General features: G+C 40.4%; 2 protein-coding genes across 2 annotated transcripts; one reads left to right on the top strand and one right to left on the bottom strand.

Annotated features, from left to right (window-relative positions):
• Nucleotides 1-6: 6 nt before the first annotated feature.
• LOC111645712 (uncharacterized) lies at nt 7-2,379 on the bottom strand. Its single transcript, XM_023395016.2, has 2 exons — nt 1,611-2,379; nt 7-200 (listed from the first exon to the last, which is right to left on the bottom strand). The coding sequence occupies exons 1-2, from the start codon at nt 2,065-2,067 to the stop codon at nt 46-48; spliced, it is 612 nt and encodes a 203-aa protein (XP_023250784.1). The 5' UTR covers nt 2,068-2,379; the 3' UTR covers nt 7-45.
• A 2,770-nt stretch (nt 2,380-5,149) lies between these two features.
• Nucleotides 5,150-14,820, top strand: LOC111645668 (outer dense fiber protein 2-like). The gene is made up of 17 exons (XM_023394953.2): nt 5,150-5,555; nt 6,662-6,778; nt 6,969-7,096; nt 7,802-7,931; nt 8,037-8,168; nt 8,644-8,718; nt 8,820-8,891; nt 9,036-9,152; nt 9,736-9,933; nt 10,731-10,840; nt 11,402-11,537; nt 11,612-11,722; nt 11,812-12,075; nt 12,951-13,051; nt 13,142-13,304; nt 14,174-14,299; nt 14,456-14,820. Exons 1-17 carry the CDS (start codon nt 5,430-5,432, stop codon nt 14,600-14,602), a joined length of 2,253 nt encoding a protein of 750 aa, XP_023250721.1. The 5' UTR covers nt 5,150-5,429; the 3' UTR covers nt 14,603-14,820.
• The last annotated feature ends 521 nt before the right edge of the window (nt 14,821-15,341 follow it).

The raw sequence follows: 15,341 nt of genomic DNA, 5'->3' as shown, positions 1-15,341 counted from the left end.
AGGTAGCAGCAAAGGCACCTGGGTAAATTGTACAGTCAAAGTCCATCAACTCGTGAAGGATTTTGGCGTCATTAACAAGCTTGAAGCAAAGTCTTCTCTTAATAGTCGATGGGTGATTAAAGCCAAGAAGGTGTGCTCCGACGCCTCAAATTTGGTTTTAGTGATCGTGTCTGGCCAGTTGCTGGGTTGGAAGGCCCAACCTGGAGTGAGAAACAAAACAAATCGGTTATCTAAAAACACACCTGTTGTTTATAAACCATTAAAATATAGCACATGGGTTCCAACAAGTGTGAGGTCGGTCCCTGTAGGATGAGAGCCATGAAAAGCATTTTTCTACTGCTTGCTCAGTAATTGTAACTTCTCTTTTAAATGAAGAGATTTTAACTTTTCACCTGCTCCCACTTAGGAGATAAAATCAATAATTGTGGCAGAGTCATAAGAATTTATTTAAGTGTGTATTTCCTGGATAAATCTGATATGGAGCAAATAAGAACTTACTATACTAAATCCAGAATATACCAAATGTATGGCATAGATAAAAGAATATTTCTCTGAGTATTGAGTATGCACAACTTACTTTTCAATGGGCTACAACTAATTACATGTATTATTATCAATGATAAACTTGTAGATTTATTTCCTTGGTTAATTGTTTTGTCTATAAATTGTCAGAAAATTGCAAAATCTATTTGGGCATGTTACAAAACAAATGTCCAAAGATTCTCAATTTACTATAATGTATGACCAAGAAAAACATCAAATCTTCACAATTTGTTTAATCTAGTGACCAGTTAAATGTTTGGATTTTTTTCAAAAGGAAATAATAATTCAATTGTTAAAATAGTTATGTTTATTTTTTGTCATTGATTGATTAATCACCGCAGCTCTATTGTTCAACATTATTGCTCCATAATTAAGACAGTAAGTCTTTAACACACATGGAGCAAATACAATTATTTAAGAAGTTACATTTGTCTGCAGTTGTAATTTTAACATAATTAAGTTTAACTAGTTAGAATATTTCTACTGTAGTTATTTGATTGTGCATAACTTTTGCACAGATTTTATTTATATTTTGATTTACTCAAAATTAATTGTTATAATAAGATAATTGGGAAGGTAAATATTATTTCAAAGTATTGAAGCCTTATCAGACTAATACAAGTATATATTAAAAGGTCAGGATTCTGTGGGTTTCAACTTTGATTTGAAAAAGTTATCCAGATTAAAATACACAGCATGAGTACAAGTATTTAATAAGACTATTCTAAGTTAAGTGAGAGTGCATAACTTTTTAGTTTACTGATTTAACCTTTTTAACATATAGTTTTAATTACTAAATTTGGTTACTAGTTAGTGACATATAAGTATTCCATGGTTGAGTATATTTCTTCAATGTTTTTAAATATAAATTAATTATCACATATTTGTGGTCTGAATATTTTAACTCGCAGCTCTTTTGTGGAAAACTGTTTATTTCTTGATGCGTCTCATTTCCCAGAACACAGCTCTGTATTCAAACTACTACCAGTACTAACTTACTTGTTTTAAGTTAAAGGTTTTTTAAATATCTTTACTTTATTTTCGCACCATTCCCGGTTTATACCCACCTAAATGAGTTTTACACCGAGGACAGGTGGCCACGGTCCACGAGAACCCCGGGAACCAGGAGAAGTGTTTATCTGCCGGCCAGTGCTGGGTAACGTCCGCTTTTCTGAACGTAATCACCTCAAACTGGTGTCCGTGGGGGTTTTCAAAGAGCTGCACGTTAACCCTCCGACCCCCGACCTGCGTGTCGTTGCGGCTGGACAGAGCCAGCCGGCTGGGGACAAAGTGGATGTCCGTCCCGACCGCCAGCTCGTGTCCGCACGCCCTGCACAATAACAGGGTGTCGGTGCTTGTTCCCACCTCCTCCTCCGCGGCGGCGGTGGCGGCGGCAGCACACGCCTCACCGGGCTGGTATGCAGCGGGATAAAAGAGTAGCACAAAGGAGATATACTGTATTATTATTATTATTAACCTCTCCAGCTGCTGCACCAGCAGCCGCTGGCTCCTTTTGCATCTCATCGCTGCGTCGCACGCACATGGACGGCTGAAGCTAGCAGCTTTGTTTTTAGCTGATTGGCGGTTCAACGATGAGTTGGTTACAAAAATACCAATCGAAAGTACATCAGATTTATTACTTAAACATGTGGACTCGGTCAAGAACCTGCAGCGTAAATATACTAGTAAGCCATATGGTGATTTGTGGACTTAAACCGCGGCTAACAGCTAATGAATTGAGCGTTAGCTAGCTCTGCAGGCTAGCTAATGTTCGGAAGTGCCGTAGAAAGAAACCGGAAGTGCAGTCATCTCAACCATTTCCTTCTCTTAACTGCGAACATTACACTTCTGCAGTTACATAACCATTAAATTGGTGCTTACTTTAGTACAAAAGTCATTTAAGTTACACATTAACTATCAGTTGTAGTTGCTTCACAGAGTAATACTTATATTGCGTTTACTCAGCGAGCACTTTATTAGGAACACCATATTAATATTATGCAGATTCCACAACATGTTGGAAACTTTACTTTGAGATTGTGCATGAAGTTTAATTCTTCTGCAGTTGTTGACGTTGTGTAATGAAAAATTCCAGTTGAAGGGGTATTGTCTAATTTCATTGTCCCTACTTATTCTGAGTGTAAATGTATGTTGACGTTTGTTGAGCTCGTTCTTCATCAGCAGATGCTGCAGAAACGCTGTTAACGCTTTGCGTCTGTTATTGTCCCATTAAATCAAGACGTGCACTTCAATTCAGCGCAACAAACCGTCAGTTTGTTCCATTGTCCAACATGTACAATAAAAAAAATTGAACAAGGAAATCGAGAGCCGGAAACAGGAACAGGTCGTCTTCAAAGTAAAAGTGAACAAACGTGCAGCGGTAAACTTAAGGAGAGCAAAGCTAAATAAATAAACAAACTGCAAATAATGAACATAATTCATAACTGTTATCGATGTTTAACTGCTAGGCCACAACTGATCGGGAATACATTTCCAATGAACACTGGAATTATTATAGTCTTGTGATTGGTGTATGTAGCTATTCATCAATTTATTAATTTGGGCATTTAAACTATTTTTTTTAACTTAAATAATAACGTATACTGGTGCGATCAACTTGAAAAAAAACAACTGTCTAGTAAAATAAGTCTTATACGAGTTGAAACTGTACAATCAGAAAAAAATACTCAAATTATAGATGTGAAACTAAAAATCCTTTATTAATATATGGATATACCAACGCGTTTCGACTTACAGAGTCAAACAAGTAATGACAATAGAAACAACAAGAAATAATAATAATAATAAAAAGATTTAAACTGCATCAAACACATATGAGCTGAGAAAGAAAACATAATTATGAATAATAAGACTGTAGGCTGGGGAGAAACAAATTGTAATGTATACAAATAAAGTACACTAAACTCAGTCCTGTGAAATAAAGTATAAACAATAATATCACAGCATAAATCAGGAGAATGATGTGATGATAGTACACAGACTGGGAAACCTCATATAAGTGGAAACACAGTCTAAAACAGTCTAATATCGCATTATCACATATCAGAGAAACTCCCCAATTTATATGAGAAAAATCTAAATGTGAACAACAATATGGAAACAATAAAAATACTGTAGAAATACGAATATAGTATATCATGGTAAGTAATACAGTTTATAGAAAGGGGCTAAAATCTGTTTCATTATTTAGGCCTCAGAAAGAGATGGCCCTGACTGTGTGTATCCAAAATGTCTCCTGTTGAAGGAGACGTTTGAGTCTATCGCCCCCTATTAATAGTCTTAAAACTATAACTTCAATGACCATGGCTTTCAGAGAGTCTGGGTTAATGTGGCCAAACAGCCTTGTAGTGTTGTAACCTTTAAAGAACATTCTTTAAAGTTGTAACCTTCAGGGAACGTTCCCCAAGGGTTATCTGTTTACCGAGGCTGTGGCATTCAAACCATGATTAATTGGTATTAAGGGGCCCAAAGTGTGACAATAAAAATCTTCACCACACCGTTACACCACCAGCAGGAGCAGCCTGGACTGTTGACACAGGCAGGTTGGGTGCATGGATTCATAGACGTATACTCTACCATCTGCTGCCTCAGCAGAAATCCAGATTCATCAGACCAGGCTACGGGTTTCCAGTCTTCAACCGTCCAGTTTTGGTGAGCCCATTAACTTCAAGGTTGGACATGTTGTTCAGCATAATTCTATTTTTTTTTTTTAATTTCCTCTCCCATTACTCATTTCATGACGCCACAGATTAATCTGATGACCCTTTGAAGAGGCCCCCTGGACTAAACTCACTAACACTCGTTTGAAGTAGCTCCACCTCAAACAGCTGCAACAGTAAAATGCTGCTTACACATTGTTATATGGTTGTAACTTAAGATTGTTTTCATCATCAACAACTTTGATTATTTTGATTATGTTCTTGGTTAATTGATAAACCTTTTTGTTAATAAAATAGTGGAAAATGTTAAAGTAAAAGTCCAAGGTAATGTCTGTATCATTATTACTTTGTTTATCGTCATGTACACAACAAAAATCATAAAATCCTCACATTTGAGATGCTCTGCATTTCTTTCTAAATAAACGACAAAAAATGTATTATTATTATAAGTTGATTAGTTGAATGTCAAAATAGTTGTCCATTGCCCAACCTCTACCCAATGTGCACAAATGTATAAAATATTACAGTATATCACTACCATTGTATTGAATATACACATTGTAAAATGTATAATATGAACACATTATAGCTATGGGTCTTAAGTCTATATTTATCTATTTTATTCTATTTATTTATATGCTTTATTTACTCTATCTGTTATCTATCCATCTAAAGTAAAAACAAAGATGAGAGAAAAGTAAAAACAAAGGTTTTTAGATATATTTTTCTGATTAATCTGATAATGTACTTACTTTAGGAGGATTTTGAAAGCAGTACTTTTGGTTGGAATATTTTTAAACTGTTGTCCCGCTACTTTTACCAAGGCAAAGGATCTGAGTACTTCTTCCATTTTGGAATAATGTGTGAAAACTCCCACACCGGAATAACGAGTGTTTTTCAAGTTCTTCCCATTTTGCGGAAATTCCCTGAATGCAGCATTACCCGTTACTTTCAGTGGTTACCACGGGCAACGCTTATCGAAAACTCGCTTCCACCAATCACAGAACGAGATCTTGCAAACGAGCCAATCAGCGGGCTCGTATGTCGATCCAAACAACCGTCGGCTACGCAGACAAAAGTCGAGATTTGTGTAGGAAACATGTAACTTAGCATGCTAATAATGTGATGTCCGGCTTAAATACTCGTCCGGTTCGGTTTCTTTTATCCCGAGACGCGGTTTGAATGTTGTTGTAACGTCTCGAAAGAATGAAAACCCGGGATTCATCACCACCGCAGCCGCCGCCGCTGTCGACGCCACCGGTTCATGTCCACGTACCGGAGACCACACCTGTACATGTTCATATGAGAAGGAGTCCCAGCAAGACCCCACAGGTTGTTACCCTGGTTTATTAAGCTGGAAATACAGTCACTTTTTATACTGCTTATACTGCACGGTGATCAAAGTTTAAACTTCCTATTGCACTTATTTTGTTGCTCATATGTGAAGTTCATCACCGAGGTCACCTGATTTAAGCTGCACTGATTTGTTCGTTTCTTAACATTACCTATAGGTGATTATCTACCGGGCACACACCGAGGGTTTCACAGGATTCACCTGCAAAATGTCAGTGAAAGAGACTCAAAACGTCAACAAGTCATAAAAGGGATGCAAAATGACCACAAAGAGTCACAAAACATCAACAAAGAGTCATAAAAGTAACACAAAGTGGCCCAAAACGTCCACAAAATGACCGTAAAGAAACAAAACAAACCCACGATGAGATGCAAAATGACCATAGAGAGACACAAAACCAACACAAAGATACACCAAACAGCTTCAAATAGAAGCACAACGATCAAAGAGACATGCAAAATGACCACAAAGAGACTAAAAGCATCCTTAAAGATGCTTGACACGACCATACAGATACAAAATGATCTGAAAAGGATGCAAAATGTCTATAAAGAGACACAAAACCACCACAAAGTGATGCAAAACTGCCTCAAATAGAAGTCAAATGATCAGAGAGACACGCAAAGTGACTACAAAGAGACAGAAACATCGACAAAGACGCTCAAATTGACCACAGAGATGCAAAATGACCACAAAGAGGTGAAAAACATCCATACAGACGCTCAAAACAACCATACAGATACAAAATGACTTCAAAGAGATGTGAAATGTCTATAAAGAAACACAAAATGACGCAAAGAGACACTCAACCACCAAAATGATAAGAGATGCAAAATGACCATTAAAAGACAAAAACATCGACAAAGACGCTCAAAACGACCATAGAGATGCAAAACAACTCCACTGTTCTCCTCTGCAGGAGGGTGGGGGGGTGTGTCATAGTCTCTCCAGGACCGTACTTTGTCATCTGTCTATTTTAACACAGTTTTACAGAGTTTGGATTTAAATAGACTAAATTATTCAGAAGATGAGGATGCTTCAGTAAGTCTTGTGTTTTACCGGTGAAATCTGTCTCCTTCTGCAGAACAGGACAAAAGATGTCCAGGTGAAGGGAGAGGGAGGGAGGCCAAAGGCCCGGTCGCCGTGGATTCCTCCTGGAAGACTGTCCTGCCGAAGAGATGTGGGCTCATACAACTGCCAGGTCTCTTTATACACTTTACAACTAGGGAGAGGAGGGGATATTCACGGCTTGTTTACTGAGGACAAACGTCTTCAAATTGTACATTTTTCATTTTAACACAGCAACACGTAGAGCAGAAATCTGGCCCAATTCCTCCCCTCTCGCCTCCACAGAGAAACATGAGCTGTGTTTGTTTGTGTGTTATGAGCAGAGGAGCCGAGTGCAGCATCAGTCAGGACATCAGCGTGACGGAGAAGAGCAGGAAGAAGAGGCGGCCGCCGTATCCAACAGCCTCAGCATCCTACTCCAAGAGCAGGAAGGCGTCCGTCGTTCAAAGAAGTAAGAGTCGTGTCAACGTTCCCTAAAATACCAAAGTGCTCAAAACAAACCCGTCCTGATACACTTCAGTGGTGTTCAAAACAACTTCAGATCATATGTTTGTCATTTCTGGGGACATTTTCTTTTCGTGGATACGGCAGCTGTTGTCGTCGCTCCCCTCAAAATTTAAAATCAAGAGCTTTTCTCCCAGGACGTCTGCCTGAGATCAGACAGATTTTTGTGTCTTCTGTTGCCAACAATAGACTAGACATTTCAAATTTGGCATAGTGCACTTTGTTAGTCTACTCTCAAACTGTTGCACATGTGCTTTTTTTATTAGTTGAACTGTGTTTGTTAGTCAGCACTGCAGAGTAATATCCTGTGGAACAGCTGTAGAACATAAAACCTGCTGAAGGAGTGAACTCACTGTCATCATAAGTACTCAGATCATTTACTTAAGTAAAAGTACTAATACCACAGTTCAGTAATACTCTACATTAGTTTTTTTGTTAGTTTTTTTCCTTGTAAAAAGTTGCATAAAATAGAAATAAACATATAAAGTGTAAATACCTCAGTACTTGAGTAAATGTCCACTGTAAAGGTTTTTGTTTGGATTAGTCGCCTTTCTTTCTAAAGATACAGGCCAATGACGAATGTGCCCCATGTGACGACAGCTGTGTTCACACGCCGGCGTTTCACTTTGATATTTTTCCATCTTCCTTACAGGTCAGATTCCAGGGGTCAACACAGAGAGACGGACGTACTCCTGAGGGCGCTGGTAGAAGCAGAGATCGACGGCGTAGCTGTAGCTAATCAGCTGACATCCCTGAAGGAAACTATCGACGGCATGGCGAAGGTGAGTCCGGTGACACAGCTGGTCGGCAGGATGAAGGATGGATGAGGACTTATTTTCCTGGACATGGACATGTCTTTATTTAGTCATTTATTTGTTTATTTTTAGGACAAGCGTCTGTCCAAGCTGCACGCAGCTTCACTGGGACGGCAGCAGGAGTTGTTGTTCGAGAAGATAGAGATGTTCGACAACACCAACCAGAGCCTTCGAGAGCTCCTCAGAGAGTGGAGTCAACACGAGGTACAGGAAGTTACAGCTGTGAATAGTCGATAATCTTAAATCAACCAAACGTTTCCTGGTTCTTCATCCTCAAATGTGAGAATTTCATTTTCTGATTGATTTCACTGTAAATAAAATATCTTGGACTGTTGGTTTGAAAAAAAACAAGTGATTTAAAGACAATCAATCAAGAGAATAATCGACAGATTAATTAATAATGGGAGTAATCATTAGTTTTCACCATCAGTCTCAAGGTAAGTTTGTTCACACTGGTTTATTTAATTTGTTTATTCTGTTCAAGTTTTCTGCTTTTGTTCTTTCGTTAGTTGATTAAGCTGCAGGAATGAAGCCTTTTATTCTGAAAGGAAATCAAAGCGGAAGATAAAATTAAAAAGAAAACTTTGAGCTTATATATGACTTCTGGTTAGAAAAGAAAATATACAGAATTTACAAATGACAGCAGAAGCAAACACGGCTCGTCTGCTTGTATCCACAGAGAGATTCACTGGTGCGGTCAGAACAGAAAGACGCCTTGAGGAAGAGACTGACCGACAGCGAAGCAGAGAACATTGTGAGTGACGTACGCTGCTGTTTTGTCCCTTCACCCATAAATTCACCTGCCACCAGGTAACATCACGGGAGGTTGTTCCTGTGTCTGTTCTTCTCTTGCAGCGACTCGTGGCCAAACTCACCCACAGGGAGAAAGAGGCGTCGAAGCTCGCCGAGCATTTGGACTTTGAAAGGGTTGAGAATTATAACTGGAACTGTGTCTTTGTTCGCCTGCGTCGCGTCATAGCTTGGCAGAGAAATAACGTGGATTTGTCTCACATAGTCAGATAGAGGTTCATCTACAAGAAACTCACCCTCTGCCTCCCTCTGTCGTGGCAGGACACGGTGAAGACGACGGAGGAGCTTTCGAGAATCCTGGAGTCAACGCGCGACCATCTGGAGTCTCAGCTGAGCCGAGCAGAAGCCGAGAAGACCCAGCTGGCTGCTCAGATTCAGGTCTGTGAGCACCAAACACAATCCCTTGGTTTGCTTTGATTTTCGTTTCTGTGGCGTGCCAAACATGTGGAACCATCTCACGTCGGTAACACTGTGTTAGTGCTGTTTTAAAAAGTATATTTATACAAACACTGACAGAAAAGAGCTGCTGCTTTTCCTCACACAGTTCATATGTGAACAGCCTGCTCGCTCTCTGTGCATCGTCCATAAGAACAAAGTCAATATCAGATGCTGTTTTTATCTCACTAAACAACGTATTGCACAACACCCCCCCCCCCCAAAGAAAAAAAGGAATAGAAATTATGACTCATTTTCTGTATCATTCAGACGACACACTGAACAAATCTGCTTTTCAACAGCGTGTGGTAAAACACCAGATCTCAGCTGGACACATGGAGATCTTTTACTTTTAGATCATTTCCTGATTATTCAGAATAACTCACAGTTTTATGGGATATTGTATTAAAATAGGACATTTTGATATTTTTATTTCACTCCAAAAACTTGGCGCTACTAAATATGAAGTGCAGATCTACATGAACATGCGAGGGTCTTTATTACACCTTAAACCTGGTTTGTGCAGAGGATGCAGCAGAGCCAGGAGCAGCAGCAGGAGAAGCTCCAGACTCTGCAGGAGGAGCTGCAGACTCAGAGGCGGCAGCGGGGCGAGGAGGAGGGGGAGCAGGGGAGGAGAGACCAGGAAGCTCTGACCCTGCTGACCCAGCAGGCCGAGCGTGCCGAGGAGTCCTCCAGAGAGCGAGCGGAGAAACTGAAGGAGAAGGTCAGTATTCAGAGCTGCATTGTAATAGTTAAACAGCAGTGACATGTCAGAGGCTCGTTAGTCACCAAACGACGCCGGGGTTCCTGAGGCTGGTCCACAGACCGCTCTGTGGTTTATCCTGCGTCATGCAAATCAGTTGTTTTCTCACGGGTGGCCGTGACTCGTCTGATCTCAGGCTTTTATGCAAATCAGATTCAAAGGAAGTTGGGTTGTTGTTCCAGTGAAACACAAAACACACAAATCTAACAAACACAGGTGTGAGAGCAGGTCACCGCCGTGGCTCAGCTGGTTTGACTTTACTGAGAATCTGGTCTTTGTGAGGAGTTCCTTAAATATTCAGCACTGTGCAGTAAATGTGACATAAATAGTTTCTATTAGCAAAGAGTAAAAAGCGAAGTCAGATCAGTATTTGCGGTGCCTCTCCCCCTTTGACTTTAAACCAGCTCCAGTAGGTCGTTCCAGCATCTTGGAGAACCCATGGTGTCTCTGTGTCTTCATGTGATCCCAGACTGACTCCATGATGAGTTCAGGGCTCTGCGGGGGGGTCAGACCATCTGCTGCAGGTCTCATTGTTCTTCTTCTATGACTCTGTCTGTGTGTTTGGACTCATTGTTCTGCTGCTGAACGACTCTGAGACTCTGAGACCAATCAGACGCCTCCTGGTGTTGTTGTGTGACCCTCTTTCACAGCACATGTATATCCTGACATGCAAAACGAAATCCCAGGCACGGAACATAAGTTGAAAGGCGAAAACATAAAAAATAATTAGGAGACAATTTCTGTGTTTTATTTTAAAGGAAATCCAGTTGGCTCAAGCTCTGTCCACATCCAGTGACTGGTGCCTCCGACACTCTAAAGAAGCAGCTGCCAAATCGCAGCTGGAGGAGGAATTCTCTGCTCTCAGATTGTGAGTGCGCTCAGAAATATACAGTATAAATATATATATATATATAGATTGTACTATATAATCATCTCTTATTTTCTGTTTTGTTTTTATTCAAACGGTTCTGACCCAGGTAGTGCAGTCCAGGATGGGGGCGGGGGAAGGGTGAGGGTTAGGAGGGTTTTTCTTTGAGATTTCTATGTGTTTCTGTTTTATTATTTAGGTACGGAGACAGGTGACGCTCCGATATGACTGTATTACTCTGTGTCATATTTTCTCTTACTCTTATGTACTTTTATGCATTATATTGCACTTTTGCTTATTTTTTGTTCCGTTACTCACCTCAGTTGTTTGTGTCCTGCAGGTTTAATCAGTGTTTTGTCTGATTTAAATGTTTTTGTATTTTATTTTATTTTATTCTCCTACATGTTTGGATTTATTGTCTGTTTAAACATAAGAAGCACTGAATCTAAGCAAGTAGATGCTTCATAATAGAAATATTTGAAACAATAGGTTCTGATCCAAAAGCACCGTATCTTTGAACTTTTAAGTTGAGTTTTGACTTTTGACCCGCGTCCATCACAGCCAGGCGACGGAGCTGAATTCCCAGCTTCGCTCGGCGGAGGAGAAGAGCCGGGCGGAGAGGGAGGAGCTCAGGGATCAGCTCCAACATCTCAGCGCTGAAAACGCCTCCACCAAGCTGGACAACCAGAGACTCAAGGTACCACAACAGCTTTCCTCTTCGACTGTTTCATCATTTCTGTGGCAGTTATTATATAAACGCATCGTGTTTAGGGAGAGTTGGCGTCATCCGAGGAGAAGCTCAGGGGGCTTCAGTTTGAAGCTCGTCAGATGAAATCATCCATCAAAAAGTATGAAAACGTGGTGGAGAAATACAAGAAGAAGGTACAGTCTGACTCTCAGTGATGCTGCTTCACTTTACACCAGCAACTGTAAATATATAACAATATATAACCCTCACCGTCTCTGCGCAGGTCCAGCAGGCTCGTCTGGAGTCGGAGGAGCACTGCCTGAAGCTGGAGATGACGCAGAGGGAGATGCGGGAGGTGGAGACGAGCCTGGAGAGGGAGAAGGAGCAGGTGAGGAGGGAGCTGCTGGGTCGGCTCAGAGAGCTGGAGACGCTGCCCGACAGACTGAGGAGGACCGAGCAGCAGCTGCGAGACGCCCAGCAGGAGGCCGACGCCCACGAGAGGAGGAACGCGGAGCACAACTCCGCCCTCTCTGAAGTCAGACACAAGGTGCATAAGAGGCTGGAGGAGAAAATGTTTACGTACTTTCAGCAGCTTGTTTATTGGACAGAGTTTTGGCAGCTTGTTTTACAATCATTTTCATAGATTCTCCTTTAAATTGAGCGTCGGTCGATTTAGTTCTCCCAGAGGAGTTTGCACATCAGCACATTCTTCATACAGCCTGAAGGCCTCCTTGTGGTAACAGGGTCTCCACACCTCTCATCGCAGGATTGGCTTAAACTAAACAATTCCAGTTATATTAAAAATGCCTTATGTTTTCATTGGGTCTTGTGTAAGAAGTGAAATGATGGTAACATCACAAATGACCTGAATTTACCTTCTGATTAAGAACGTTTGGAGGAACAGCAACTGTGTCTTTCTCGATACCACCCAGCAGAGGGCAGCAAAGCACGGTGTCGTTACTTTCTCAAAAAGAAGGATTTCATTTGTTTGTGTTGAAAGAATTTACATCAGACATATATGATATAAGAATAAAACAAAGGGGGATGTTTATGTTACTTTAGCTCTTTCACACTTGGTAGTAAATACTAATTAATCTCTGTTACAGTGACGGCTACAGACAGATGTTTAAGAGAATGACACTTTTAAAATTCATGCTTCCTGAGGTAATACAGCAAACTGTAATCTTTAAGAGGAAAAGTTGTGTTTCACTTTCCTCTCAGCTGTCACCTGTTACAAGAAACCGTCTCTCAAACGACCTAATTCAGTTGGACTGGAGAGAACTATTGGCTGTAACAATGCAGGATGAACGCATGTGGTATTTTTGCCTTTTATTTGAGAGCAGACAGTAAACAGCTGTCAGTAAGAGGTGGATTTCTATCATGGCTGACCCTGTGTCGGCCGTTCATGGTGTTCCTCCTCAGGTGGAGCAGCAAGGCGCTCAGCTGGAGACGTTCCAGCAGAGGAACCTGCTGCTGCAGGAGGAGAACAGCGTTCTCAAGGAGAAAATTCACAACTTAGAGAGGTAGAGGCAGAACGGACAGAATCGTCATCTATGCATTTCTAATATAAGAAATAAAGGAACATAATTGATTTCGTGCTCTGTTTGTTGCAGGAGGCTGGAGGACGTGAAGGTAGAAAACAGAGAAATGTCTCAGGTTCTCAGCTCAAAGGAAGCAGGAATCCGCAGCGTTCAGCAGCAGCTGGAGGAGAAGACGTGCGAGTGCAGCGTCCTGTCCAGACAGCTACAGCAAACACTGGACGACGCACAGAGACAGGTCTGAAACCATCACATCACAACTTTAACCTCAATCCAAACAGAGACATTTAACTGAATAGAAACACTTGACTCATACACTCGAGGATACCTGCTACAGTTTTACCATTTCCACTTCCCTTCTCATCTTGTTTGTGTTGTTGTGATGCAGAAAAGCACGAAGCATGAAGCTCTTATGACCCTTTCATATTTAAAATGTGCTGCTTATTGTGGTTTTAAGGACTACACACAACACAACACAACACAACACAACACAGCCAGATTAACGGTCGATGACAGCTTCTACACATCTCCGTGTTTCCCTCAAGTTTGTATCTTAATAATCTGACTGATGACGACATTTTGTTTCACTTTATTTATTAACGAGATGCTGAATAAATCAGAGATGTGGCTGGAAATTCAGACGTCTAGAATGCTCTACTCAAAGAGGATTAATAATTGGCAATACTGCTGTTTATCATAAGAATAAGAACAATAAAGGTCAACTCCACCTATTTTACACAACAGGAACAGTTTACTTTTTGAGTGCTTTGTGAAAACAGTTGTATGTATTTTCGATGTGTCGACAGATTTGTAAAAGAAAGCTTGGATTACAAACTTCGTCCATAGAGTTGAGCCTTTATATAACTGTCTATAACTCCATTAATATGGCAGCTTTTATACAGGAAACAAGTTCCAACCCTTGTGTCTTATTGTTGCTTACAAACTGAAGTTTTGAAGGTTTTATTGTGATTGTCATTTCCTAAACAAGGTTTATGTTTATGCCTTCAATAACAAAACTGGAGTTAGATTAATGATAGATAATTATGAAATGTAAATATACACAATCAGGAAAGCTTCAGTTCAACATTTTGCCTCTCTCGTCTGCAGGTTGACGACAGCATGCAGAAGGTTTTGGCCAAAGAGAGAACGTCCCAGTCGAAAGCTTTGGACCTGCAGAGCCAGCTGAGCCGAGCCAAAACAGAGCTGAGTCAGCTGCAGCGAAGCAAGGAGGAGGTACGTCACTGTGTCCCTCCTCAGTTCTGTCATCATCAATCCTCAACAGGATTGACTGTTTAGAGAAGGGAATGAGTAAATTAACCTGGTGCTGACGAATTTTAATGTTGCACACACCACGCAACAAATTCCTGTTCCGTGTTTGTTCTCCTTCAGATGGAGCGTCGTTTCAAGAGTCAGCTGCAGAACCTGAAGGACAGATTGGAGCAGTCGGACTCTACAAACCGCAGTCTGCAGAACTACGTCCACTTTCTCAAAACCTCGTATGGAAATGTGTTTGGTGACGCTTTGCTTACAAGCTGACTGCAAGATTCACCGACCTGACCAGCATTTCATCCCTCAGCAGTGTAGAAGAGCTAAATCACATTTATTGAATATCTGCTTTTAACTTAAGAGTTTTATATTATCTATGAAATGAATAAAGCTTTCTTTTAATGAAAATCTTTTTAAGGATTGCTCGATTTTAGTCGCCTGGAACTTATTTATATTGTTTTAAATAAATAACTTTTCTGAGTTATTGACTTATTGCATCGTTTTCTGAAAATCTTCCATCTTTCATATTCCTAAATTTGAAAACTTCAATTATGTGAAAATGTATGCATTTTGCTGACATGAATGAAACTGAGAATAACGGAGTGAAACGTGGGGAGTGAAGTACACGCACCAAGCAGCAGGCACATTCAAAACTTCTCCAGGAATTTTCTAGTTTATATTTTAACTTTTATAATTGGGTTTGCGCGGTAACAGAACTGACGACCAAGTGAAGGGCTTTTTGGCCGACTTTTCCCATATGTCGTGTTGCAGTTAGCATTTAATTTATTGCTTGAGAGTTGAGTATTTATATGAGTACATTAAACAAATAAAAGACAAACAAATTAAAGACCCAATTAAGAAAAAAGGCCGGCTCAGGGACTGCAATGCCCCCATTTCAGCCACCTATCCAGAAATACTCTCATTAGCAAAATAAATATTGTTATTGGATGGAATACATTTTATTGTATGCAATACTATTTTCTTATGAGACCATTTAACTTAAAACAAA

This window comes from Seriola lalandi, unplaced genomic scaffold (assembly GCF_002814215.2).
Source record: "Seriola lalandi dorsalis isolate HSWRI2012SDOR001 ecotype SW California unplaced genomic scaffold, Sedor1 jcf7180002054955, whole genome shotgun sequence".
In the NCBI taxonomy this organism is placed as follows: Eukaryota; Metazoa; Chordata; class Actinopteri; order Carangiformes; family Carangidae; genus Seriola; species Seriola lalandi.
This window is presented reverse-complemented; position numbering and strand designations above follow the sequence as displayed.